Below are 26,894 nucleotides of genomic sequence, written 5' to 3' on the forward strand. Positions count from 1 at the left end.
AATGCTAGATTAGGTTGAATCACCAATCATTGAGAGTTTTGAAATTTGTCTATATAAGTATAGTCTTTTTTGAAACAAAAATTTATGTATAATCTATCAACAAGAAAATCATAAATTTGAATCTAATAATTTGTACGAGTGGAAGGTCGAGCCATATATGTTAATCTTATGTATTAGTTAAATGTTTACACGGTAAAAGGAGAATAATATACAAACAGATAGGTATACAAGAGGTACTTCAACCCGATACAATGTGAAAACTAACACATGTAATCTTTCATTTTAATTTTTTATTTATTTATAGGAGTTATTATAGTCTTTAACGCGTGATTATATCTAAAGAGAAATTATATATAGTCTCTCTCACATGACTCAAGAAAAATAATTGAAGTATTGAGAGAGATAAAGATCATATAGAATCTAGGCGTATATTTATAACTTAAGATTGAAATCTAAACACAATCTGATCCAGCTATGCAATTATTCCTAAGTTTTGTGCTAATAGCTTAAAAAAGAGCATAGGAGATCTCATTTCAAAGCAAGGTTTTAAGGGATTTGCAAAGGAAAAGCCATCATATACCTTTATATATATATCTCTACCTTGATATATAGAAGGAATTAGAATATGGATGGTAGTAATTATTTTGGAGATTCAAACATGGGAAATGAAAGAGTAAGTGGATCTTCATCAAGAAAAGGGAAGAAAAACCATCAAGATAAACCAAAGCAACCACAAAGAGGATTAGGTGTTGCTCAATTGGAAAAAATTAGATTACATGGTGAAATGGGTTATGGTTTTCATCCTCCTCTACACAATCCTCATCCATCTAATTTTATCAATGTAAGCTTCTTAAATTCTCTCTTCTTTTGCTCAAATCAAACCACTCTAGCAATTTTCATTTTTTTTAATATTTTTTTTTGTATTTTGATTATAAAAAATAATGTTTTACTTGGATTAATTAGTGGAATTAATTAATTTCATCTATTTTAATTAATTTGTTTCTCATGATCATGTAGGAAGATCCAAGAATACAAACACCATATTCATCAATACCATCATCATCTTTTTCTTACTCATCTTCATCTACATCATACTCAGCTTCACATGGCTTTCAACCAAACATTATGGTAAGTGTAATTTTTTATTTTTTATTTTTTGCTTTTCTTGGATCCCAAATTTTATTTATGCTTTTAATGGTACTATATATTTCCTTTTCATTCTTTTGTGATGAGTAGTTTTGCACATATTTTCATAATTGTCATGTTTAATTTAATTACTAGTACTATAACTATGACTACAAAAACAATATATTCAAGTGGGTTGTAATGTCCCCATAGCAATCAAGGTAACTATTTTTCTAACCCTTGATTTTTCTTTCCTTTGTTCAAATGACATGACATGATACTTATCATCTTATCTCATTTATTCAAAAGTTTACAAATGTATAACATATCCAATAACCCTAGAAATGTTATTTTTGGATCTGGGCTAACTCTCTTTTGGTCTATGGTTGGTTGAATTTGAATGTACAATTGTGTATTAATATACTAACCCTAGGTGAGAAGAAATTGGCTGTGTATGCTAGCTAAAAAATATCATCAAAATAATTAAAAGAAAATGTTTTTGCATATATTAGCAGCATATTCATCATTACAGTTAGTTTTTGTATACAGAAAAACTAACATTAAATGAATTATAATGTTGCTTTAATCTGTATATATACAAAAACAAAGTTTCTATGTCAATTGGACAATTCTAATCAGATAAAATTGAAAAATACCTTAGAGAATTAATTCTTACATCTAAGATGTAAAAACATTTCATTCATAATTTTCTTTTTTTGATTCTTGGATTCTTTGTATTTATCATTGTGTATTCAATTATGATACTGCTCCATGTAATCTCTTCTTAATATCATTCACTCAGATATTAAAAAATGTTGTTTTTCTCTGCAGATGGGTCTACCACAATATGATAGAACAAACATTAGATTTGGAGATTCTCAGCCAGTATTTGATTCATCAAGGTACTTAAATTTTCCATCCACATTAGTTCCATTATTATTGATAATCAAAACAAAATGTGTTAATTTTACTTGCAATATTGACTTTTGTTTTCTTCTAATCTTGTTCTATATATAATGAAGTTTTCATGATTAATTTCTTGCTTATACGGTTAATTCTTTATCTCAAATCAGATTATGGGAGCATGCCAATGCAACTTCTCAATCTACCACAACTAAACCATTACTTAACCTATATGTAAGGATTCATTTTCAGCATATATATCTCATATATACAACACTTAAAAAAATGATTTCATTCTTATACACTCTCAATGTAAAGATTTTTACACTCTCAATCAATCGTAATCATCAGATCATTAAAAACGTCTGACCTTAATCATAATCAGTTTTAAGTTACGCATATAATTAATTGTGATTTGTTGACAATGTAAATCATTTTAGTCTGATAGTGCATCAAAATTTAAATCATGAAAACTATACCTAGCTTCTAATAATTTACCAATAAATTTTTAAAAAAAAAAAACTAAATAATTTTTTCTTCTATAAATAGGACTCACAATACATAGATACCAAGAAGCATAGAAGTGGTTCTACAAGCAGTCAGAACTCAGAATCAAGTGATCACAATCAAGAACCAGATTTGGAGCTAAGATTATCTCTTTGATCTTCCATTATAGAAAGAGTGGTGATTCTAGTAATTGTAATGGTTTTATATACAATTATTTAAGAATTGCGAAAAAAGCACAGTGAACAAGTCAGTGTGTTTATTTTTAATTGAAGTTTCATTGTGTATTGAAAAATATATAGATTGATTGCATGAAAAACAATGCAAAAATTTACGTTAGTTAGTGTGCAGAATCATGACCAAATCATGAATTTATCTTCTTTAATGTGCTAAAGATGTAAGGGTTCATTTCAGAATTGAGAATGCTTCATCTTCTTTAACTACTTGAGCCAATATTAAATTGGATGCATGTTATTATAATGGTCATAAAATTATTTAGGGTCCACCATTTTTTTTTTTCTGCATATGCTAAAATAAATCGAATTAAAGATCAAAGTTTAGAGAGGAAAAAAAATGTAGAATCCATCTATCATTCCGCCATCAAAATTTAGTTACAATTATGATTAGAGAGAGAGAGATCGTTTCTTTTTCTTTATATTTTTTTTAGAGCTTCTTTTTTTATATTTTTATTTAGTTGAAATTTTAATTTTAATATGTGAATTTTATAATCGATTTTTAAATATCGAGTTTGACTAAATACAGTGAGTTTTTTTTTATTTTTTAAATAAAATAGTGAGGGCATAATTCAATGGGCATAATTCAATTGATATAGACATGAGATATATATATATATAAGGGTCGAAGCTTAAATTTTAATTTTCTAATTATTCGTTTTAACATGTGAATTCTAGCCATTAAACTATATTAAAAAAAATTCACCAAAAAGAAGCTGTTTAAAAAAATGTGAGGCTAATTTTATATCTTTTTTATTTTATAAAGAATGAAACCTATTATTTGAACCGATTGTGTTGTAGGAATTAATTGTTTAGGCCCAATATAATTAAGGTGACCAATTTGCTTTGTGTCTCACCTAAATGGAGATCTAAGATTGACATGGATTGCAACAAATTGCAACAACATTCACAAACTATTTCAAAGATGGATACAAAATCTTGTTTTTCATTTTTTTTCCTTCATCTTTCAAGCATCTTGCACACCTTCGGCTTTTTCAATTTTACTTCGGTTAAGATTAAACGAGTTTTGGAATTTTCAGAATATTCAATCCAGATTGTACCGGTTGACTTCCTTTTTTTTTCTTTCAAAATCATCCACTTCAGATTATATATATATATATATATATATATATATATGAGTTAGGATCCGTTGACACCTGGTGTTAACGGATTCGTTGACACCAAATCTTAACTGTTGATTTCTTTTTATCTAAAGGCTTATATTTATTCATTTAGAATATCATGTGAACCACTTAAGAGTATTATGTAGTATATCTTTTTGCGATTTTCATTTCCTAATTTGTTTTGTCGGTTTTCTCTTTCTATATTTGCGATTTACATTCCATTAATAAATTTGTTCTCTGTGTGCAGCAAACATAGGTAAAGTTTTTCTTGAAAAAAAAAAGAAAAAAATTACGCATTCTTCATTTTATTCCAATGCCAAGAGCCAATCGTTTCTATCTACAGATACAACTCGTTTTCTATAACCCTCATTTTTTCTTCTTCTTAATCTTATGCTATTTTTTTCTCGATACAATCTTATGTTATTAAAATGGCCTTCTTTGTTTTTCTACTATTTGAAAATTTAAAGGAAAATAAATGAAAGAAAGCAATTTAAAAAATAATTTGGCATAAATCATGGCAATATTGAGGACATGGAATTCATAACAACAAGTTATGTTTGACAATTTAAAAAACAATTTGGCATAAATCATGGCCTTCTTGTATTATCGCTGATGAATGGAAGTGTTGTTCTACTTGTTCAACAAGTTCAATAGAACAAGATGTATGCATACATTTTTCTACATAATAATGCTTGTTAATTTAATCTTGATTAATATTTTGAATTCAAACTGACTGAGGTTGCTGTATCGTGCAAGTGTCATTTCTCTACCCGTTGTTTCTTACCGATTTCTGATAGAACACAATTATACAAGTTACAATCTCACTATGAGAAGAGAGAGAATCCGGCCGAACAAATTAGGAAATAAAAATCACAATAAATACAATAAATATGGTACATAATACTTTTAAGTATTCAAACATTAGCCTTTGGATCAAATGAAATCAACGATTAAGATTTGGTGTCAACGAATCCGTTGACATCTGGTGTCAACGGATCCTGACTATATATATATATATATATATATATATATATATATATATATATATATATATATATATATATATGCGCGCGCAAAACAACTAGGGAGTATGATTCAGAGAATGCGTACGTTGATTCTTGTCGTTTGTTAAAAATTGTGCACAAACTTTCCAAAAAATTTAGAATATGTGGAAACTACTATTTTGGGGCATATGAAGGAGAAAGTTGCAAGGCATTGAACTAACCGCGTCATGCATATCTAGAGATACAAAGACAAACAGAGTTGTATCTGCTCACAGTCGGTTGAAAAAGTTTATGCGTAATATTATGGAAGATATATGTAAAATTTGGGCTTCAAATAACAACATGATAAAGTTGAAGCATACTCAGATACGAGCATTGTTTCAGAATAGCATGATTTTATTAGAACAATGATTCAAAGGAAATGCGTTGTTGTCAAAGTTGGTAGGAAACATATATCAAGGAACACATTGCATTTTATTGAAAACGAGGCGGATCAAGTAGCAAGTTGTGGTATGGATAAATCCAAATGTGGTTGTTTAGTTTTGGTAACATACAGGTGTACATGTACAATTGCTAAGAAAATGAAGCACAAGTACACTCATTCGTTCGGATGAAATTCACATCCATTATATCTCTTTTGTGTTCCATATTGTTAAGGAAGGCCAGCCAATTATATCTCTTTTTCCATAATAAGATTTGCTTCATGTTCCATATTTTGTGTTTTGTAACTCTGTTTATATGAAATTCTATAATTATGTTTTATGTTCTCTTATCATACCTCTCCTTTAGTTCAACAGACTTCCACATAAGAAGCAAATCTCGTCGTTAATGCATCAACTTATTCAAAATGTGTGATGGATGTTTAAGATGGTGATCATTGTGGATTTTATGTTGTTTCAAGTCTGCTTGGTCAGTTTCTTGATGCTCATCACATTATCCATATTTAACTTATATACTGGAGTTGAACAATGATTGTGGGTGCTATATCTATATCTGCCTATTTGGGATAGAGAATCGATTAAACGAGGTCAAACATGCTCCGATTCCTATTGTAATCGGCTCTCTACTTGCGGACAAATGCATGATTATTCCATATACAGAATTTTTATTGCATAAAAGTATATGGTAGTTATAGTTATATTGTCTTGAACAGGGCCCTCAAAACTTTTTTTTCTTCTTTTGCGGTGCACCATCAGAAAGTAATCGATTCACGTTCCTAGCATATGTGAAATTGTTTTTTGATGGTCAAGTTGCTTGTGGAATCTCAATTATTAGTTTGTATTTAGTATTATCGTTGTTTGTGTGTAACCGTCGTAATTATTACAAATATATCTAAAGGACGAATGTCTAAGTATATCAACCATCTCTCTCAAACAAAAAAAAAAAAGGGAGATCCAATGTTATGCATGGTTTGTAGCTACAAATGTTGTTTGATGTCTATACATTTGCCACATGAATTGGAAGGTGCATATTTTTTTTGTCACAAAATGAAAATGCCTTCTATTCTTTATACTTGTCTATAATTCCCTAAACAGAAAATTAAAGGGGGGGTTCTCCTACAAACATGGCGAAGATATCAATTTGCTATATTTGTGCAAATGGCTTATCCAACCAGTGGCTATGTTAAAGCTCATGCAAAGGTTTATTAGACACTAAAATTCTTATGTAGGAGAAGTAAGTTGTATATGAGCAAAGAAAAAAACATTGAACCAAGTAATCCAACAACAACAAAATAAAAAAATGACAACTTTTCACAAGGTTCTTTTGATTGTCACACTTTTGTCTCTCTCATGTTTGGTCTTTGTTGTGGAGGCTAAAGTCAAAAAAAATCATCCCACATTTGAAATTCCAATCCCTGGACCAGATCAAGGAATACCTAAGCCTGATTTTGAAACAAATTCTAAAGGACTTTGGGAGATTCTTTCTATAAATTCAGGTGTATCTGCAATGCAAATCAATTTGATGCCAACAAACAAGATTGTTGTCTATGATGCTACCATTTTTCGTATCTCTAGACTCCTATTACCAAAGGGGGTACCTTGTGTTCCTTTCCAAGATTTGAAGAGCAGAGAAGATAAAGTTGATTGTTTTGCTCATTCAATGGAATATGATCTTGCTACAAATCAAGTTAGGCCACTCAAGGTTGGTATCATCATTATACAACTCGAATATATTTTTAATGCTATATAAACAAATAAACTATGGGCTCGTTTGTGACGGATTAAAATAAAAGTGATTTTGACACAAAATAATTTTGAGATTATATTTTAAAGATTTTATGAAAAATTAGAATTTATTTTGCGTTTGTTTACCATAATAAAAATCACTTTTTTTAAACAAATAATTTAGTTTGTTTGAATACAACTATATAAAAGAGATTTTTGTTAAAAAATTAGTTCAATCTTTTAAACCATATTTTCTCTCTCTCTCCTCTAAAAAACATCTAATTTTTTTAGAAGTTGCTCTTAGAAGCTGCTTTTAATTTTTTTTTTAGATTCTGATTTTAAAAAAAAAAACTGTAACAAACGGATGCAAAACTTATTAAAGTGATCATTATTTTTTTTAAAGTGCTTTTTTTTCTTAAAAAAAACTATAACAAACGGACTCTAAGTTTGAATTCCGGTCCGGAGAACTGACCACAATTAATATTTGACAATGTCTCGAATATGATTATCTCTTGTGAAGAAAATGTATGGAAAAACCACAAATAAAATTACGGACAAAAACTTCAAAATTAAAAAGGTGAAATCCATCTCTAATTCCTCCACTAGATTTTGTGACGAGGAAATTAGTGGTGAATTTTGTTTTAATTTTTTTTGTTTCTCAGCACCAATTTAATTTTTTCTATCTCATAATATATATTCATTCGTAAATATAACCACTAAACTACTAAACTCAATTGATAGGTACGTTGCAACATGCAAAGGTTTGATTCGTAAATTTTTCACTTATTTACATTAACGATGAATTTCTAACCGGTAAACTACTTCATCAAAAAAGAAAAAGTAGTAGTTATTGTTGATATTTTCTTCTTTACTATGATTTAAACCAATTGAACAACCCATAAATACCATGAGTTGATTAAACCAACATATGTTGAAAATTCTGGTGCAGGTAACAGCAGATCCATGGTGCTCCGGTGGAGGACTTGCACCTGATGGGACCCTCATAAGTACTGGTGGTTTCCTAGATGGAGCAAAAACAATCAGATACTATGGTGGTCCTGCTGGTTGCAAAGGCGCCAATTGTGATTGGAGGGAATATAACAATGCATTGCAAGAAGCAAGATGGTACGTCCAACTCTTAATTTGTATAAACTTTTAAATCTCGACTTAGATCACATGTTTAAGGGATTCAAAAATAAGCACAGACAAAAAGCCTTGAAAACTAAAGATGTCCTCGAGTTTTGACCGAAAACAAATATCTAAAAAAAAATTTTAAAAATATTATTGGTTGACAAAAAATATGGGCCCCTAAGCCTCTGACTTTGACTTAGGGGCTCATATTTCCGCTTATATACGGTGTCTATTGTTTTTTGCTTCGCTTTTGCTAGCCCGATGCTTCAATGTTTTATATTTTTTTTTTCATTTTAGGTATGGAACTCAAGTAATCCTTGCAAATGGAGATTTCATTGTAGTAGGAGGACGTAGAGCATTTAGCTATGAGTACCTCCCAAGAATAGAAGGCCAAAGACCTCTAAAACCCTATTTCTTTCCATTTCTCTATGAAACTTCAGACCTTGAAGAAAACAATCTTTATCCTTTTGTTCATCTCTCAACTGATGGCAACCTTTTCATCTTCTCGAATAACCGTTCACTTCTCCTTAACCCTGCCACCAACAAAGTTGTCCGCACCTTTCCGGTCCTCAATGGTGGTTCCCGTAATTATCCGGCTTCCGGCATGTCTGCCCTCCTCCCTATAAATCTAGCTACTAATGAACCCATTAAGGCAGAGGTCATTGTTTGTGGTGGCAACTCACATGATGCTTTCTATTTGGCTGAACAAAAACAGAAAGTATTCCAGCCTGCTTCCATAGATTGTAACAGGTATTAATTGGAAAACTATCTTCCTTAACCAATATTTCATCTTATATATAGTCTTGAATTTTATATGATCAAAGGTGTCTCCGGTGCATGTCAGTGTCCGACATCAACATGTGATTACTTAAATTTATTGATATCAGTGTCGTGTCCAGTGTTTCTTAGATTCTAACATTTTGTTTTTATAAATCAGGATGGTAATCACAGATCAAATCGCGAGATGGGAAACTGAAGACATGCCATCAAGGAGAATAATGGGAGATTGTATAATCCTCCCAAATGGACAACTTTTGTTCATCAATGGTGCACAAAGGGGAACAGCTGGATGGTGGGATGCTGATACTCCAAACCTCACACCAGCATTGTATAATCCAGAGAAACTAAAGGGTCAAAGGTTTACACAATTGAATCCAACACAAATATCAAGAATGTATCATTCAACTTCAGCATTGCTTCCTAATGGAAAAATTTGGGTAGCTGGAAGTAACACACATGATACATACAAGGATGTAGATCAATTCCCAACTGAGACTAGAGTTGAAGGATTTTCTCCACCATATTTAGATCCTGCTCTTGACAAGTTTAGACCAATAATTGATGAGGTATTTTCAACAAAGAATTTGAAGTATGGTCACAAATTAGAGACAATATTTAAATTGCCACAAGATATTAATAATAATGTGGCTAAGAATGACATTAAGATTACTATGTATTTTCCACCTTTTACTACTCATGGATATAGTATGAGTCAAAGGCTTGTAGTTATCAAGAGTAGAACTATGTTCAAAAATGTCCAAGGGCTTTTTAGTATTGAATCATTGGCGCCGCCGTCCGGTGAAGTTGCTCCTCCGGGATACTATATACTCTATGTTGTCCATCGTGGCGTGCCTAGCAAGGGAATGTGGGTCAACATTGAGGAGTAGGAGTCTAGGAGTGAAATGATTATGGATAGCACTCTGCAAAGCCGTTAGATCTAAGAGAGGGATAAATTGAGAATTTTCTCTTAGATCAAACGACTCTGCATTGTGCTACACGGTACAACCATTGGAGATGATCCAAATATCTTAAGCATGTAGTGTTCAATCAGTTCAGGCGCACCGACAAATAGTGTTTGGTAGTATTTTGAGAAATTACTCAAAACTTTTACTTAGTTTTGGGTTACATATGTATATTTTTGGGTAGTTGGTTGAATTGTAGTTTTTGTTTTTTTGGTTTGAAATTCTTCATTTTTGATGTACAACCTTTGGAGGGAAATAGTTATGTTACTATTAGTCATATGTAAAAGTTAATTTGCTGCACAAAAATTAGTATGGTTTATACATGTAATTACATATATCATGTATAAAGGATAATTTATTTTTTGTACAATGTAAATGATGTAAAATATATTGCAGGAAACTAGAGAAGTATTTTTTTCTTCTTCTGCAAGTCACCTTTCAACTTCTTAAATGTTCCCTTGTTAGTTTAGAATTGATTCAATAGTGTTCAATGATTCAATAGTGAATTTAATAAAATCTTCCTTAGAAAACACTATTAGAGATTACTAAACGATGAAAACTCTTTAATTTATGTCGAGAATTTTTAAAACTAGATATATTATCCTAGAGGCTAATTCTTGGAAGCCAAGAAATGTGATCGAAAAAGGAGTTAAGTGCGAGAATGTTAGAATTTGGCTTGACAATTGGATTCCAAACCAATTAGATTTTACAAAACCCCATCCACAAGGATTAGTGTTAAAGCACAATACAAAAGTGATGGAAGCTTCATTATTGAAGAATCAACAAGATGAACATGATGCATTGCAGTTGCTTAGAGTGTAACATCCCGTTTTCACAATATAAAATTTTTATTTAAATAATCAGAGTAATCATCACAAACGGGATGTTACACTTCTTTTCTTAAAATCATAAATAGAATAATTAACTAATTATCCTTCAAAATTCAATAACATAATAATTCATACTTCTCAGCAGATTAAATTCAACATCTAAAATAGTTTTTAGCACAAAGGCCTAATCATAACATCAAATAAAAATCTCATCTAAAACATAGTCATGTAAAATCATAAGCAATACTTAAGGAATAGAAAAGTATGTAACAAAGTCTCATCCTGTTACGTATCAGAGCACCTAAAGACACACGTGAGAAGGAAACCACTCACGACAGCAACTACAACAACTTATTCTCGATCACCTGCAAGTTACTCATACGAAGAGCAACATTTCCAAGCAGAATGGGTGAGATTTCACAAACAATAATATTAAGCATATAATTCATCAATTATATTTAACAACATAACAACATCATAAATTTCATCATAGATAGTAAAATAATCATATAACACTTCATTAACAGCTCATGTATAGAACACAACTTAACGACTTGACGACTTAACAACTTGACTCGACAATGCGACTTCGACTCGACTATGCAACTTATCTTCTTAAATCATGCATGTGGTACCAATCCAGGACATCAAGCCCTCAATGTATTTAAGTATTAATATACTTCCAGGGCATCAAGCCCTCAACTTAATTGAGCAAAGGCTCCAGGGCATCAAGCCCCCAACGTGTTGAGCAAAGGCTCCAGGGCATCAAGCCCCCAACATAAATGAGTATGCATGGACTCAACAACTTAACATCTTAGAAACATCGACATCTTATACAACTCCAATAATTTGGAACAACTCCTTACATCATAGACCGACTCATGCAGCTTAGTTAATAAACAACAGCAACATAGGCAGTATATAAAACATCTCAAGATATAACAATATCAAATAATAATCAACAACTTAAACATCTTAAATAATTCACATAATGCATATACAAATATATTACATTACTATCAACATTAAATCATATTATAACAGCTTCACAGATCATCAATAATATTATATTCAACCTCCATTCCTACCCTAAGGATCAACTCATAACATCTCGTGCGACAAAGATCGCAAAACCCTAAACAAGGTATTATGTCTTACAGGAGCTCGCGAGGCGAGGACCATTGCTCGCTATGGCGAGTTCAGGAAATGGGAATTCGCCTTGGCGAGTAAGCTACTCGCCTTGGCGAACAAGAAACTGGGTGCTCTCGGGAATTTGATATTTTTCACCCAAAAATTTATTTTTAAACTTTCTTGTGTTTAATCTCAATCTAAAATCTTGCCTAATCATTATTGTACATATTCAGGCACTCAAAATCATCTAAAGTTCGACTTAAGGAGTTAAATCACAAAATCATATTTCCTCACTGGTCAAACTCGCTATGGCGAGTGATCTGCTCGCTATGGTGAGCTGCAAGTTGTAACTCGCGAGGCGAAGGAAAGTTGCTCGCGAGGCGAGCGATGAAGTTCATCACTCGCGAGGCGAGCGATGAATTCAAGCTCGGGAAGAATGCAGATTTTTACGAAAATCCACCTAATTTCATGGTTCAAAGCTTAAAATTGATTCTAAACATCACCCTATGGATTATCTAAGGTTCGTAAACACTTTCTACTTCAATTCTACAATTCTACATCATCAAACCATCAATTCTCACTCTTAACCCTAATTTCCAACTTTCAAAACTAACCTACACATGTTAAATCTAATCATCAGAATTATCAGCTTAAGAGAATTGAATGTTAGTCTCACCCTTACCTTAATCAAAATCGAAATCGCAGCTTCCTCTAGGTTCTCTTCTCTTCTCTTGACTTTTTCTCCCTTTTCTCCAAAACTAAACGTACGTGAAAACTATTCACTTAGGTTTTCTCCTATTTATATCTCTTCCCATCTATTTTATCTTATTTCCTCTTTTTCCCACAAAACTCTCTAAAATCTCAAAACAACCCCTCATCTCAATATTTATTTTATTTTCAAATCTTATTCTATTAAATAATAAAATAATACCTCTCAAATAAAATATCACACATCACATAATCACATAAAATTCATATAAATTATCTTAATAGACTCTAAACTCTTTAAAATAATTAAATAAATAAAGAGGGCGTTACATACAGTAGGGTACCCCATCCACAAGGATTAGTGTTAAAGCACAATACAAAAGTGATGGAAGCTTCATTATTGAAGAATCAACAAGAGGAACATGATGCACTGCAGTTGCTTATAACACAAGATATAGAAATTGTAAGCTCGTTTAGGGTTAGTTACATAGAATAACTAACTTCTTGATTTTGATTTGTAGGAATGTTAGGACATGATAGAGTAAAGCTAGTACATAATAACATATAGTGTATAAGCAATAACAAACTATATAAGCTTCATGTAACCACCTTTCATAATAATGAGAAATTATGCATTCTCTTCAATATTCTTTCTCTAGTTTTTTCTTTTTCACTTCAATTTCTTGTCACTCAATAATTAGAGCCCACAACCACAATGGGTGAACTTATTGATCTTGACACCCTAGAGACTTAACTACCTCTTGCTTTGATCCTAGAGAAGCTCGAGACAAAGTAATTTAGCATTGTGAGAAAAAATGGTCAATACTCGGTGAGCAAAGAGTAAAAAGGTGGCTTGCAAAAAACATACACCCTACTCTAGAGCTAACATGTCAAAATATTTATTGATGTTGGATATTTAAAAAACGGTTCAACTAGTTGATGACTATATCAGCCTGCAAAGAGATGAAATTGAAGTGGAACATTACTTGTAATCTTGTATTAGATGGTGTCTTTAAGTGGCAAAGAAGCTCTTTCTTTGTTGAATAACAATCTCAATTGATGCAGCCAATGTAGCTATCTGCCTTAATTCTACTTTAAGCATCTTTTAAAATGATTCCATTATCCTTGATTGTAAATTTTTAATGGCTGAGTTAGAGTGTGTCAAAATCACTCATGTGAGGAGACACCTAAACACACTATTTTACTATTGGATTCAACATAATTAGTTATTTTCTTCTTAATAAATGTGTATTATCTTAAAAAATGTTAAATATGTTTTTGGTATTTATAAATATATCAACTTTCGTTTTAGTTACTCTAAAAAATTTCTTTGATTTTTAGTTCCTAAAAAAAATTTCATCTTCACTTTTGATCCCTCCTTTTAAGTAAACTCATGTAGAATTCATATTTTTGAATAAAATTTTGCAAAAAAGTTTATAATATTATAAGAATCACTAAAAAAAATTAAAAATTTTTAACAAAACATGAACTAATATATTTAATTCATATTTTGATAAAAAAAAATTCTAAGTTTTTTTGAGAGAGACGTTTACAATATCCTACACATTTTAGCATAATTTTATTGAAAATTTCATAAGAACTAAAAGTTGAAGAAATTTTTTGAGATGGACTAAAATGAAAATTGAGTAGATTTATAGGTTGGTTTGAAACAAAGTGTGCATTAAAATTATAAGTTGGAGGAGTTGGTTTGAAAAAGAGATTCATATCCAAGTGATAAAAAAAAATAAGAAAAAAGGTCATGACTTGAACGTCTTCACCAATACAACACAGGAACTACTTCTTTTTCGGCTAAATAAGATGGTGAAATATAATAGATGTGTAAATTTAACTCAATGTCCTAACAATCGATGGTGATTGAATCGATAAAACATCCAGTATTCATGATTCAATCAAACATCCAATATTCATGGTTCAATACTTCAATTAGTTGAATCACAGTTAAATCAAATGACTAATAAAATATTTAAAATACATTGTTTTTGCAAAAGAATGAAAATTATTGAACCGATATTCATGGTTCATTCTGGTTCTATCTTGTTATGTGAAATTTGGAAAGAATCGTGATTGGACCAACCAGTAGAAGTCGGTCACGATAATGATGTAGCTTTTTTTTACACCACACTGATGTTACCTTTTCAATTGATATATGGTATAAGTATTAAATAATATTAGGGCTGTTTGCAGGTTGGATTGGTTCGGTTTTAGAAGGAAAATCATCAAATTCAATCTTTTCGGTTTTGTTATTTATTCATCTATTTGATTTGGTCATAAAATCCAATTCAATCCAATCCAAAAAAAATCGATTTGGATTGAATTGATTTTCGGTTTCCATTGTTATATATTTTTGTCATTTTCTTTTAAAAAAATATAAAGTAACATAAAACAAATAAAATAGTAAATTAAAGGAAATAGTTAGAGAATCATAAATTAATAATATTTCTTAAAAGATGGAAAAAAAAGTCAATACTATTAAAGAACAAGTCTAGAAAATAGTTACATGATCATAAACTAAAGAAACGTTTATAAAAGAAAATCATTAAATAATATATAAGTATAAATATTTCGGTTTGGATTGGATTGGATCGGTTTATACTATTGAAACCGAAAACCAATCCAATCCATTTAAAATTGTGGTTTTTTTGGTTTTTGGTTTTGTTCGATTTTTTGTTTTTCGGTTCGGTTACCGCGGTTTACATTGGATTGGATTTGGACATGAACACCCCTATTAAATATTAGGGAATTGCTTTTTATAGCAAAATTGACATCAAGAGTTATACATGAGCGACATATCATAGTTGGTCCCCCTATTTATATCTTTTTGTGGAATTGATCCCGTATTTTAAAATTTGATAGTTTTGGTCTCTCTATTATCGATGAAATCGTAAAGAAATTTTCTTAAAAACTTAATTAAAAACATGATATATCAACATATTTTAGACAAAATATTAGATAAAAAGACCAAATCAAGTATCTTCATTAAAAACATGTTATCTCATTTTTGAAATCAAGTATTTTCATTTTACTTCTTTAATGATATTTTCATTTTACTTCTTTAATGAGAAATCTAATAACCTTCAAAGAAAGAATAAGTTAACATTTCAATTATTATCAACATATTCCCTCAAAAAAAAAATATTATTATCAACATATATTTGTTCATTTTGTTGCAACATGGTCATGTTGAAAAGAGGAAAACAGACAGAAGGAGTGAGAATAAAAAGAAAAGTGTCCTTAATTATGTAATAATATATAGGGCTCAACTAGCCCAAAGTTATTTTTTCCTCAATCAGGCATGCACGTTGATGTATGAAATTCCTTATTTCTATTCTAGTAAATTAATCGCTCAATTAATCAAAACTCAAATAAGGGTAGTCCAATATTGCACTAGTCCTACCCACGACATTCTACTTTCTCTCTCCGCGTTCCAGCAATGTTTCACCAACACAGAAACATTCCCATGCATCTCTTTCAATTCATGATTTGAAATTCTCATTAATTTCAAACCTCAAAGTTTAGAATTTGATTTATTTGTTTTATTTGTCTTAAGCATTTGCTTAACTTCTATGTTACATTAATGAGATATTGTTAGGAGTCCTACATCAGCTAAATAAAATTGTTTGATGTGGTACTTAAACCATGAGACTCGTCCACCAATTGAACTAGTCTTTTGGGTTGAACTCTCCTCGTGAACTTAAGTCCTAACACATACACAATACGTATATATTAGTATTTTAATATACCAAGTATAGGTTAGAGAAATCCATCTAAAAACTTACAAATTTTGATTAAATTCATGTAACAAAATTAATAATTATATACACAAAATATACACATCAATTATACTTTTAATTTTCCATAATATATGTGAAATATATAATACATGACAAAGAGAGTGCATTAAGGAAAACAAAACTGTCAAACACATGATGATTCACATGATAACAAGTTGACTCAAATTCCGCAAGAGTGTGGGATCAACATTTGTTACCGGCATAAATATCTCATCTGCAAGAGTGTGGGATCAACTTCTGTTATCAGCATAAATATCTCATTCTTGGGTGATTTAATACAAGTACTTCTAGCACTATGTTATAATTAATGAGTTGAACTATTATACATTTTGTGCTAACATTGAATTTTGACTACATGCTTAAAGAACTTGGTTATTTTGTTTTTTTAGGGAAAAAAATTAGGTGATTTGTTGGTTCAAATAGTTGTCATATATCATGAGCTACATTTATTTATAGTTATATAGTTGACATAAATCTTAATGGCTCTCACTTTCAAATAACAATTTCAAATATACTTGTAAACCAGTTAATTAAATATTTAGAATTCAGTCAAATTATTCCTATATAAAGACATTAAAAACCAAAAGAAAAAATGTCCAATTGCAAGTTTCCGACTCCATAGAACATCAAATTCACAAAGGCATAGAATATTTATAATCAAGGGAGTTAACATGGAAAATTTTGAAAAATTGTTTATTTTGTTCTTATTTGCTCTTATACACACCATTGTCCTAGTTGATGCCAATTTTTCCAAAAGCATGTATATTACATGGGGTGCTCAACATGCAATACTTCAGGGTGAAGATCTTCAACTTGTGTTGGATAAAACTTCAGGTAGAATTAAATTCTGTACTTATAACTTGCATCAAATTTAATTAGATTATATAATAAAAATATTAATTAGATTATATGTTTGCCTTTGTAATACATTAAATTTTAATAAAGAAATTAATTTATAGTTGTAACTTTGTAAGTATGGTGCATCTTTCAATATTTGGCAATTGAATGTCAAATAAATGAAAAAAATTGTGATTCAAACTTTTTTTATTAATCAAACTTAGGTTTTTTTTTCATTGATGATTCAGTCTATAATATTACCCCTGAATCATAATATGGGATGGTGGGAGGTCCCCGCCGCACCCTGGTCACAAAAAACGATTGGGTGATCAAGCATGAAGGACGGTTGCTCTAGCGACCATGGCTACTTATCAGTAATTATGAATCATTCCCGATAATAGCAAATTTAATCAATGTGTTAACTTTATATTTGAATATAAATAAGTAAATGAATTTTTCTTGTGTCAACTTAACATGTAATATTTGCTCAAAAAAAAAAAAAAAACTTAACATGTAATATATGGTGGTGTTACATTTGAATTGCAGGATCTGCAGCAGAAACAAAGAAACGATTCTTATTTGGAACCATTGAATCACGAATCAAATTGGTCCCTGGAAATTCTGCAGGAACAGTTACAGCCTACTATGTAAGTTCAACTAGAAGATCCAATAAATAACATAAATTTAAAATTTGCATTAGAACTATTAACTTAATCTAATTCTATTAGTAAAAACATGGAAATGAGATTTTACGTAAGGTAAAAAATATGCTAATGTTTCATTTTCATAAATATTTGTGCAGCTATCTTCCATAGGAAGCCAACATGACGAGCTAGATTTTGAGTTCTTAGGAAATAGTTCAGGACAACCATACATTGTTCATACAAATATATACACACAAGGAAATGGAAGTAGAGAGCAACAATTTTATCTTTGGTTTGACCCAACTGCTGATTTTCATAACTACACTATCCATTGGAACCCTACTGAAATTGTGTAAGTTGATACAAAATACTAAACTCTACTAAGTATTCATTGACTTTGATTTTGATACACTATCATTATAAAGATTTTTTTTTTATACCGTCATGTTGTAATTTGACTCAAAAATGATGTTTTGGAAACCGAAGAACCGTGACACGATTTTCATATCGTGACACGGTTTTCTAGGCAGAATGCAAGGTTACTACTGGAAGCAAATCGTGACATTTGACATGCGTGATACGATTTTAGGATAAGGTTGAAGTATTGTACTGTGTATGAGGCTTATCGTGACACGATTCTGACAATCGTGACATGATTTTTACAGTATCTAGACACTATTTAAGCATTTAACGTTCATTTTTATAGTAGAGTTTCAGGATAGAGAAACTTGAGAAATTAAAGAAATCGTGTCAAAAGAAAAGATTGCAAAATCAATCTATAAATAGCTAAATGAGTTTCACAAAATTACAAAATAAGCACAAGGGATGTAGTATTTTAAAAATCACATAAAATTATTTGTGATCACTTGACATTGTAAAATGTTATTTTGATAGTGTATATGATTTTTCCTTTTCATTTCTATAAGAAAGTATTTTTTTTTTTTTTGAAGGACTCTATAAGAAAGTATTGGTTACACCTTTCTAATGTTTTATATATCATGGTTAACATTTTTTTTTTTTTACCACAGGTGGTATATTGATAGCATACCAATTAGGGTTTTCAGAAACTATGAAAATGAGGGCATTGCATACCCAAACAAGCAAGGAATGAAGGTTTATACAAGTTTATGGAATGCAGATAATTGGGCCACAAGAGGTGGACTTGTTAAAACAAATTGGACTAATGCACCATTTGTAGCCAAATTTAATCATTTTAGAGCAAGAGCTTGTAAATGGAATGGAGCAATTAGTATTAACCAATGTGCTTTAAATATAGCTGCAAATTGGTGGACTTCTCCTACATACAAACAATTGGGTTATGCTCAATTAGGTCAAATGAATTGGGTCAGAAATAATTATATGATCTATGATTATTGTCGTGATACCAAACGATTTAATGGTCAAATGCCACCTGAATGTTTCAAGGCACAATTCTAAACTTGAGAATGAATGGCAAGATTGACTAAAGACCATTAATTTTCTTATCCTATGAGCTTCTTGCGCGTCCTATTCGGATTCTAAAATTCGAAATATTTCAACGTGTTTTTGGAGGCTTTTAGGAGGTGTTTATGTTGTTCGGATACCTATACTCCGAACTGTATAAGATGCGCAAGAAACTCATAAGGTAGAAAAAGAAACAGTCTTAACTAAAATGATGCTTTTGTCTTTATGTTGTTTTTTCTTTTCATATTTGTTTGGTGTTACAAAATTTGTGATTTGATTTTATTCTTCTTGTTTGTCAAGAAGTTAATAATAAGATATACTTATTTTTCCTTTGCAATATTCAGTTATTTATTGTTGTTCCTATTGATGTTTTAATGCGATCTTATTTATTAGGAAGAATATGATTAAAGCAAAATTTATTATTTCTCTTATTTTTTTTAATCATTCTACTATGTCAATTTTGTCATTTATATTTACAAATGTTAATCAAATTAGCTAAATGTTGTCACTAATTGATAGTCGTTAATTTTTTCTTCCTCTTGCAATTTAACCTTGAGGTTCATCTTCTTTTCCCTAGAGAATGGGGAGAGACATCCACCCAAATGAAAAAGAATAACTTGACAGTCCTTGGATGAAAACAATTGTGAAGACCTAAAATTCCATTCAAAAAAGCTAAAAAATAGATGATTAAGTTTTAGACTTAATGATTGTCAAAAAAAGTTTTAGACTTAATGAAACGTAATAGCCTTAAACGAAACTGAAGATTAAGGGCCTGTTTGGATCAGTTTTTGTTTTTAGTTTTTAAAATATATTTTATAAATCTGTTTTAGAAAACAGTTTTAAAGAAGAGAGAAAAAGAAAATTTGTTTGGTAACGTAACTTTTCAAAACTGTTTTAGAGATGAGAAAACAAAAAATTCATTTGGCATTCTAATTTTCAAAAACAGTTTTCGAGATGTAAAAATAAAAAAATCTACTTGCAATCTAATTTTTTAAAAACAAATTTATAATTTTAAATACTTTTTTTGAGAAAATAATTTTAAATATTTAGGTTTATATATATTGAATTTTTTGTTAGATTTGTCACGATTAAAACTTTTAAAATATCAAATTTTATAAATTTTGCTAATAGATATTTAAAGATATTAAATGTCAAAATTGTACATTCACATATGTCAAACCCTCAATTGGATCACTCATTGTGGAACGAATGAAGTATGATAAAAAAGTGACAATATATGATGAATCGCTAGAAGTTGAGTATCATAGGATGAACTTGTGATTTGGCCAACATGCATGGAGATATACAATATATAAGTAAGTCAATAAATTTTCAGAATTTGGAGTCACATATGTTCTCCAATGGAACCCTAAAAAGGTAGACTTAGTAATAAGATACAAATAAAAAATAAAAAAAATCAACCCCATAATCTACTGCTATGCAAATAAAAACACACAATACATTTTTATGGGAGAAAGATGAAAATGATGAAAAACAAATTGTCTATATATAGGAAGAAAAAAAACATTTTTTAATTTACAAATGAGTCATGATCCATTTTGATTGGCTCATGAAAAACAAATGTGTCATAATCCTTTTTTTATTGGTTGATATAAAATAAATGTTTCATAATTCATTTTGATTGGATGATAAGAAAACATTAAATGAGATGAGAAATTTTTATTAATTAATTTGATGAAGAAAAAGAACAAGAATATTTCTTTCAAATTTTTCAAAAAAACAAAGAGAATATTCTTTCAAAACCTTACACATACGCGTGCCACACTACCATTTTTTATGGTGACAACTAGGATACCCATGGAAGAATGGTGAGTAATTTACCCCAACCAATACACATTAGCCACATAAGTACATTTTTAAGTGGTATCCATGAACTATCTTGACCCCAACAACAAATTATTCATTTTCATTGGTTGGTGGATAAATTACCCACCATTCTTCAAAGATAATCTAGAAAAAAACCATTTTTTATTTGTTTAGATTTTTATTAATCAAAGTTGCCATTAATAACGATTTTGCCATTAATGAAAACTAATCATTTTCTCCGTGTTTTCAGTTTTCGTTTGGATACTCGAAAAAGTGAAAAGCAAAATGCAAAACATGGATTATCAGTTTTGGTTTTTTGCTTTTAAAAACACCAATTTTAAAAATGATTTTTAGAAACAGTATTATAAAACAATTATTCAAACAAATTTTTAATTCTCTAATTTTTAAAAACAGAAAAACAGTTTTTAAAAAGGCAATCAAACAGGCCCTAAGTATTTCTTAGGGTCTATTTTAAAAAACATATAACTCATTAACAATTATATCATGTATCGCCATGTCGGTAATGAGAATTGATATTATTTTTTTCGATAAAAGAGAATTGATATGTTATAAATATAATACATCTTTATAAATATAATACATCTTGATAAGGTTAAATATGTTTTAAACTCTTATAAATATAATACATTTTTATTGTGGTCTTTAAAAAAATATTATCAATAATGGATTTGTCAAAGTAATAAAGAATTTGACTTCCTTAAACACTAGGTAGGGGTCCGATTCCTGACTCCTACGTACGAGAAAAAATTTGATTGAAAGGAAGAAGCCACATTATATGACCTGCATGTTCACCATTGGAGATTAATCTATGTTAGCGGTGGAAACTTTGTACCAACTTTACTCTCCCCATTGGTAACTCTTTATTTGTTACGACTTAGTCTATTAGATAGAAAAGTCTTATAACTTAAATACCACATCAAACACTTTTATTTACTCGATGTGAGACTCCTAAACTATTCAATTAGCTAACGAAAATTTACAACACGTGTCATATGACAATAGAAGCTTATAGTCCATCTCCACAAATACAAAACACCTACCCACCATCAACTAGTTGGCAGCTAAATGAAGTGACCTACTAGTATTAAGAGATTGTTTGATAAGACACCTCTATTAGCTTATAGCTTATAGTTTATAAGTTCGTTTGACAAAAAAAGCTCTGTTTGGTAACACTTTTTCACCATGAGCTTATAGCTTATTTCACGAGCTTATAAGCTATTTTTCAGAAGTTATTCCAAGTAGCGTTTGAGCTTATAGCTTCTCACTTTTAATTCCAATTTTACCGTTATTATTCTAACTAAGCTAAATTCTAATTTTTACCCTTAATCATTTATTATATTATAAAGTAAAATACATATGTTTTAAATATGAATGCTATTTTTTTTTTATGAATGAAAGATCCTTTTTTTTTCTCAATAGAAAAAGATATTTTTTTACCGTTACGCTTAAGTTTTTATCGTTACAATTGTTACGTTTTTTTTTTTGTGACTATTTCAATATTTAATGTCACCTTTTTTTTTGCAAAATGACACGTTATTTTTGTGTGATATATCAGAATTGTAGAGAATAAGAACATGGAAAATAATTTTCTCCAACAAAAAAAACGAGAACGTTACGTTTACCTTTACTATATATATTTTTGTACAAACTATATTTTATTTATTGTTACATTTAAACTTTTTTACACTTTATATCTAATTTTTTTAGGCAAATGAAATTAAATATAAATTAACTTTTAGGAATTAAAAATTAATTTAATAATAATATTAAATTAACAATTTTAATTTTTAATTTTTAAATATTTCAAACATTAATTGATATAAAATTTATTATGAATTAAAAATGTCCTCTTATGTAATTTCAAGTAGCTTATCAGCTATAAGCTATCAGCCATCAGCTATAAACTATCAGCTCCGTTTTTTTTTTTTTCCCAAATAAAGCCTTAAGTTATGTGCATGCATTGGACTTAATTAGCTGCCTATGTTTAAAGCAATACTGCCCTTAATTGGCAGGTACTGCAAATCATACAGATTCCTTAACACTACAAGACAAATCAAAGTAACCCCTAAAGAAAAAGACAAATCAAAGGAAATATTCATAGGTCATATTGAAATATTTTAACTCTCATAACGTTTATTGCATTCAAAGATATTTTAACCTTGAGTTTGTTTTAACTTGCTGACTTCAAAAAATATATATAAACCATGTATATTAGTTTAACTAATTTCAGATTAAACTAGTTTAATTGTAATTAGAGTTACTTACAGATTAGATTAGTTGATATTAGATTTTAATTCTAAATTGATTAATGTGAGATTATTTAGGGTATGTTCTACAAGGCTAGTAAGTTAGTTTATACTTGTTTATATAGGACTAAGCATATATTCGATTAAAATTTTAAGTATATATTCAATTACAATTAATTCTTAGATAAATAAAATGATAAAGTCATCATAAACTCATACATATAAATTTAAGGTGTCAAGGTTTGAACATCGATCATGACGTTCAATCTATTAATTTCAATATTTTTATTAATTGAGTTATGACTTATGACACGATTCATTATTAACTATTTATCAAATATATATCCGCTATTTGTTTTAAGGAAATAGATCTATAATCTTTGAGTTAACCCTATCTATCTAGTGAGTGTACCAAAGCACGTGAGATCAAAATATCAATGAGTAATTGTATCCTTGTAATGCAAGTATAATAACTATGCCAAATAAAGTCTTTCTTTAGAGGAACTAAGCCAAAGAAAGTTGAAACATACCCATAATAAAGCCACATTCTTTAATAAGCACTTCCCACTTCACTAGTACCAGCCAAAAGACTACTACAACCTCACCAACACTCAATAAATTTTACATGTAGATAGCAATAACAACCACCAACACTCCTTGCTCGATCGACATTAAAAGAGGCTAGCCTTTATTCACCCACACCAACATAAATAATATTTACCTAACTTAGATATGAAGAAAATATTGATTTTTACATCATTTCTTCTTTACATATCCGATGGTTCAAAAATACTATTTACCTTGTACAAGTCAGTCATTGATGCTTGCTTTCCAGAAAGAAAAGTTTATGGTTGCAACATATGTCTAGTCCCACCCGAAACCGCTCAGAACAACCAGCCACGGTAGTCGGAGCTCTGCCGTTTCCTAAGCTTCTGTATTGTTGTGTACTATATTTCAACCGCCGGCCGGCTTCAACAATGTAACTTACTTTTACTTGTTTTACAAGCAACTGTTATTTTCTTGATTAAATAGAGGCATTTCTTGATCGAATACTATTAGATGCATACTTGCTTCGATTTCTTGGATGATTTGATGTGCAAGCGAGATATTGACCGGTGTAGGCTCAAAAAAAAAATTCTAATTTTTTTAATGTTAGAAATTAAGATATGTATTGTTTAATAATTTTATTCATGGTTAAAATTGATGATTTTACTAATGATTTAAATGGATCATTTGTACTTTTTATGTATAATTAGTTAATATGGACAAGCCAATACACTAAGCAACAGTATTTTAGATTAAGTGTGTCTCGGTGCTTGGACAATCCGGTCCTATAATTTCACTGAATTATGTCATTTTTTTAAACCGACACCTATGTGTTCGGTTTCATAGTATGCTTTGCTCTTTTAAGTGAATTTCAAAATGTAGATTGTGCAATTATAGATCGGAAATTTCTTCTAAAACGTTTTATGGGATGAAACAAATGAAAATAAACATGAGTGTATGATTCTGTTATTGCATAACCAAAATAAGCATTTAAACAAAAAAAAAAAATTAAAACAACAAATCAAATAGAAATGTATAAATAAGGCCTATTTCATCATAAATTATATGTGGAATACAAAGTTATAGAGTTTCAAATATTCTAGTTGATTGATATCTTTTTTTTTAGCACAATTTGATTGATATCTTGAACATTTCAAAACTTGCGTATTTTAAACCAATTATTGTTCTTTTTTTTTTTAAGAATCTAAAAAATTAACCCACCTAAATTGACACCAGAAAGAATCGAACATGAGACCTTATGTATGATTGTTCATTGATTTAATAAAGACAACTATTTTTTGTCTAATTTCTGGTTTGTGAGTGGTACTTTTTTCTACATATGCAATTGAAACGAGAGGTTGGTTAATTTTAAACTTTTTATGAGAAAAAATATACATTAATTTTTTGTGCAACTTGTACTTTTTCAGGTTTATAAACTTTTATTGTTGCAACATTGAAATGCTAGACTCTAAAATTTCTCCCTCATCAGCAATATTTGTGAGCGTTTGTAAAAATGGAGATGCTAACGAAGATGCCAATTTTGCACACATATATTATGCCAATTTAGTTATTAAAATTGATAAATTATTAAAATAATCCCTGAAAAAAATTATCATATTACTGCTTTTTGAGTTGTCTAATTTAGTTTCTTAAGAGTTCATTTGATGAGGCTTTTAATAAATATAATCGCTTTTAGAAGTTTACATTTGTGAGGGATATAAAAACCAAAAGATACACTACTTCAACACTGGAGTAAGGTAAAATTTTAATCACTCTCGCCTAACACATTCAATGTGTCTTCATAATCAATTCCTTTAAGGTTGGACTCTGTCAAATGTTTCGTCCTCGTTGGGTCATCATAGTTCTTGTTTCCTATTGAAGAATAACACAGATCATATGGAAACACAAATGATCAAAGATAAAGAGAAGGAACATACTACACAATAGTAACTTGTGCAATAAGTTAACTAAACTCTTAGCTAGTTTTATTGTTCTAACAACCTACAAAGTTAGTTACAATTAGAGTTACAATCATATATGTAAGATTCATATTAGCTTAGTGTGCACTACCTTATGATACACTATAAATAATGGTTCTCTTGTAATCTCTATTAATTCAATGAAAATCATAGTTTCTCTTTTCCATTTTTCTCTTTCTGTTATTTTCTCTTTCTTTTCTGTTACAATTCAGTTTTTCAACATGGTATCTAGAGCCTCTTGATTCAAAGAGAGCTTCTTCTTCCGCTACGATTCTCTCTTTTCTTTTTCGTTTTCTTTTCTCTGTTCTTCGGTTTTCATGGCGCCTCGCAACAACAATGGTGCAGGTTCTTCCTATGAGATTGCTCTTGATCAAACAAGCCCGTATTTTGTTCATTCTAGTGATGGTCCTTCTTCTGTAACAGTTACGCCATTATTGAATGGTTCTAACTATCATTCTTGGGCTCGTTCGATGCGAAGAGCTCTTGGGGGAAAAATGAAGTTTGAATTTGTTGATGGAACTATTCCTCCGGTTACAGATTCGTTTGATCCTTCTTTTCGTGCTTGGAATCGGTGTAATATGTTGATTCACTCATGGATCTTGAATTCAGTAGATCCTTCAATTTCTCAATCTATAGTTTTCATGGAAAACGCCATGGATGTGTGGAATGATCTTAAGGAACGTTTTGCTCAAGGTGATTTGGTTCGTATTTCTGAACTTATGCAAGAAATTTATTCTGTACAACAAGATTCAAAATCTGTTACTAATTTCTACTCTAAATTGAAAGTATTATGGGAAGAGTTAGAAATATATCTACCTATGCCTAGCTGTAGTTGCAGAATCCAATGTTCTTGTGAAGCTATGCGCACTGCTAGGAAAAATCATGTTATGTTATATGCTATGCGTTTTCTTACTAGTCTCAATGAAAATTTCAACATGG

At 29.9% G+C, this 26,894-nt stretch overlaps 3 protein-coding genes across 3 annotated transcripts; all 3 read left to right on the forward strand.

Moving 5' to 3' along the window:
• The first annotated feature begins 342 nt into the window (after positions 1-342).
• Positions 343-2,992, forward strand: LOC11442625 (protein SPEAR1). The gene is made up of 5 exons (XM_003620607.3): positions 343-841; positions 1,018-1,128; positions 1,957-2,027; positions 2,199-2,262; positions 2,578-2,992. The coding sequence occupies exons 1-5, from the start codon at positions 626-628 to the stop codon at positions 2,689-2,691; spliced, it is 576 nt and encodes a 191-aa protein (XP_003620655.1). The 5' UTR covers positions 343-625; the 3' UTR covers positions 2,692-2,992.
• Positions 2,993-6,633: 3,641 nt separating this feature from the next.
• Positions 6,634-9,856, forward strand: LOC11443075 (aldehyde oxidase GLOX1). Its single transcript, XM_003620609.1, has 4 exons — positions 6,634-7,035; positions 8,008-8,183; positions 8,487-8,939; positions 9,127-9,856. The coding sequence occupies exons 1-4, from the start codon at positions 6,634-6,636 to the stop codon at positions 9,854-9,856; spliced, it is 1,761 nt and encodes a 586-aa protein (XP_003620657.1).
• Positions 9,857-16,999: 7,143 nt separating this feature from the next.
• Positions 17,000-19,679, forward strand: LOC11439496 (probable xyloglucan endotransglucosylase/hydrolase protein 26). The gene is made up of 4 exons (XM_003620611.4): positions 17,000-17,246; positions 17,796-17,896; positions 18,052-18,245; positions 18,922-19,679. Exons 1-4 carry the CDS (start codon positions 17,084-17,086, stop codon positions 19,328-19,330), a joined length of 867 nt encoding a protein of 288 aa, XP_003620659.1. The 5' UTR covers positions 17,000-17,083; the 3' UTR covers positions 19,331-19,679.
• Positions 19,680-26,894: the final 7,215 nt, after the last annotated feature.

The sequence above is a fragment of the Medicago truncatula genome, chromosome 6, assembly GCF_003473485.1.
Source record: "Medicago truncatula cultivar Jemalong A17 chromosome 6, MtrunA17r5.0-ANR, whole genome shotgun sequence".
Taxonomy (NCBI): domain Eukaryota; kingdom Viridiplantae; phylum Streptophyta; class Magnoliopsida; order Fabales; family Fabaceae; genus Medicago; species Medicago truncatula.

Excerpts from the sequence above, each read along its gene's own strand:
- LOC11442625 (XM_003620607.3), top strand. The coding sequence starts at position 626 with ATGGATGGTAGTAATTATTTTGGAGATTCAAACATGGGAAATGAAAGA. Across the intron at positions 842-1,017 it reads ATCCATCTAATTTTATCAAT|GAAGATCCAAGAATACAAAC; the intron begins GTAAGCTTCTTA and ends ATGATCATGTAG. Across the intron at positions 2,028-2,198 it reads CCAGTATTTGATTCATCAAG|ATTATGGGAGCATGCCAATG; the intron begins GTACTTAAATTT and ends ATCTCAAATCAG.
- LOC11443075 (XM_003620609.1), top strand. The coding sequence starts at position 6,634 with ATGACAACTTTTCACAAGGTTCTTTTGATTGTCACACTTTTGTCTCTC. Across the intron at positions 7,036-8,007 it reads ATCAAGTTAGGCCACTCAAG|GTAACAGCAGATCCATGGTG; the intron begins GTTGGTATCATC and ends ATTCTGGTGCAG. Across the intron at positions 8,940-9,126 it reads GCTTCCATAGATTGTAACAG|GATGGTAATCACAGATCAAA; the intron begins GTATTAATTGGA and ends TTTATAAATCAG.
- LOC11439496 (XM_003620611.4), top strand. The coding sequence starts at position 17,084 with ATGGAAAATTTTGAAAAATTGTTTATTTTGTTCTTATTTGCTCTTATA. Across the intron at positions 17,247-17,795 it reads TGTGTTGGATAAAACTTCAG|GATCTGCAGCAGAAACAAAG; the intron begins GTAGAATTAAAT and ends TTTGAATTGCAG. Across the intron at positions 18,246-18,921 it reads TGGAACCCTACTGAAATTGT|GTGGTATATTGATAGCATAC; the intron begins GTAAGTTGATAC and ends TTTTTACCACAG.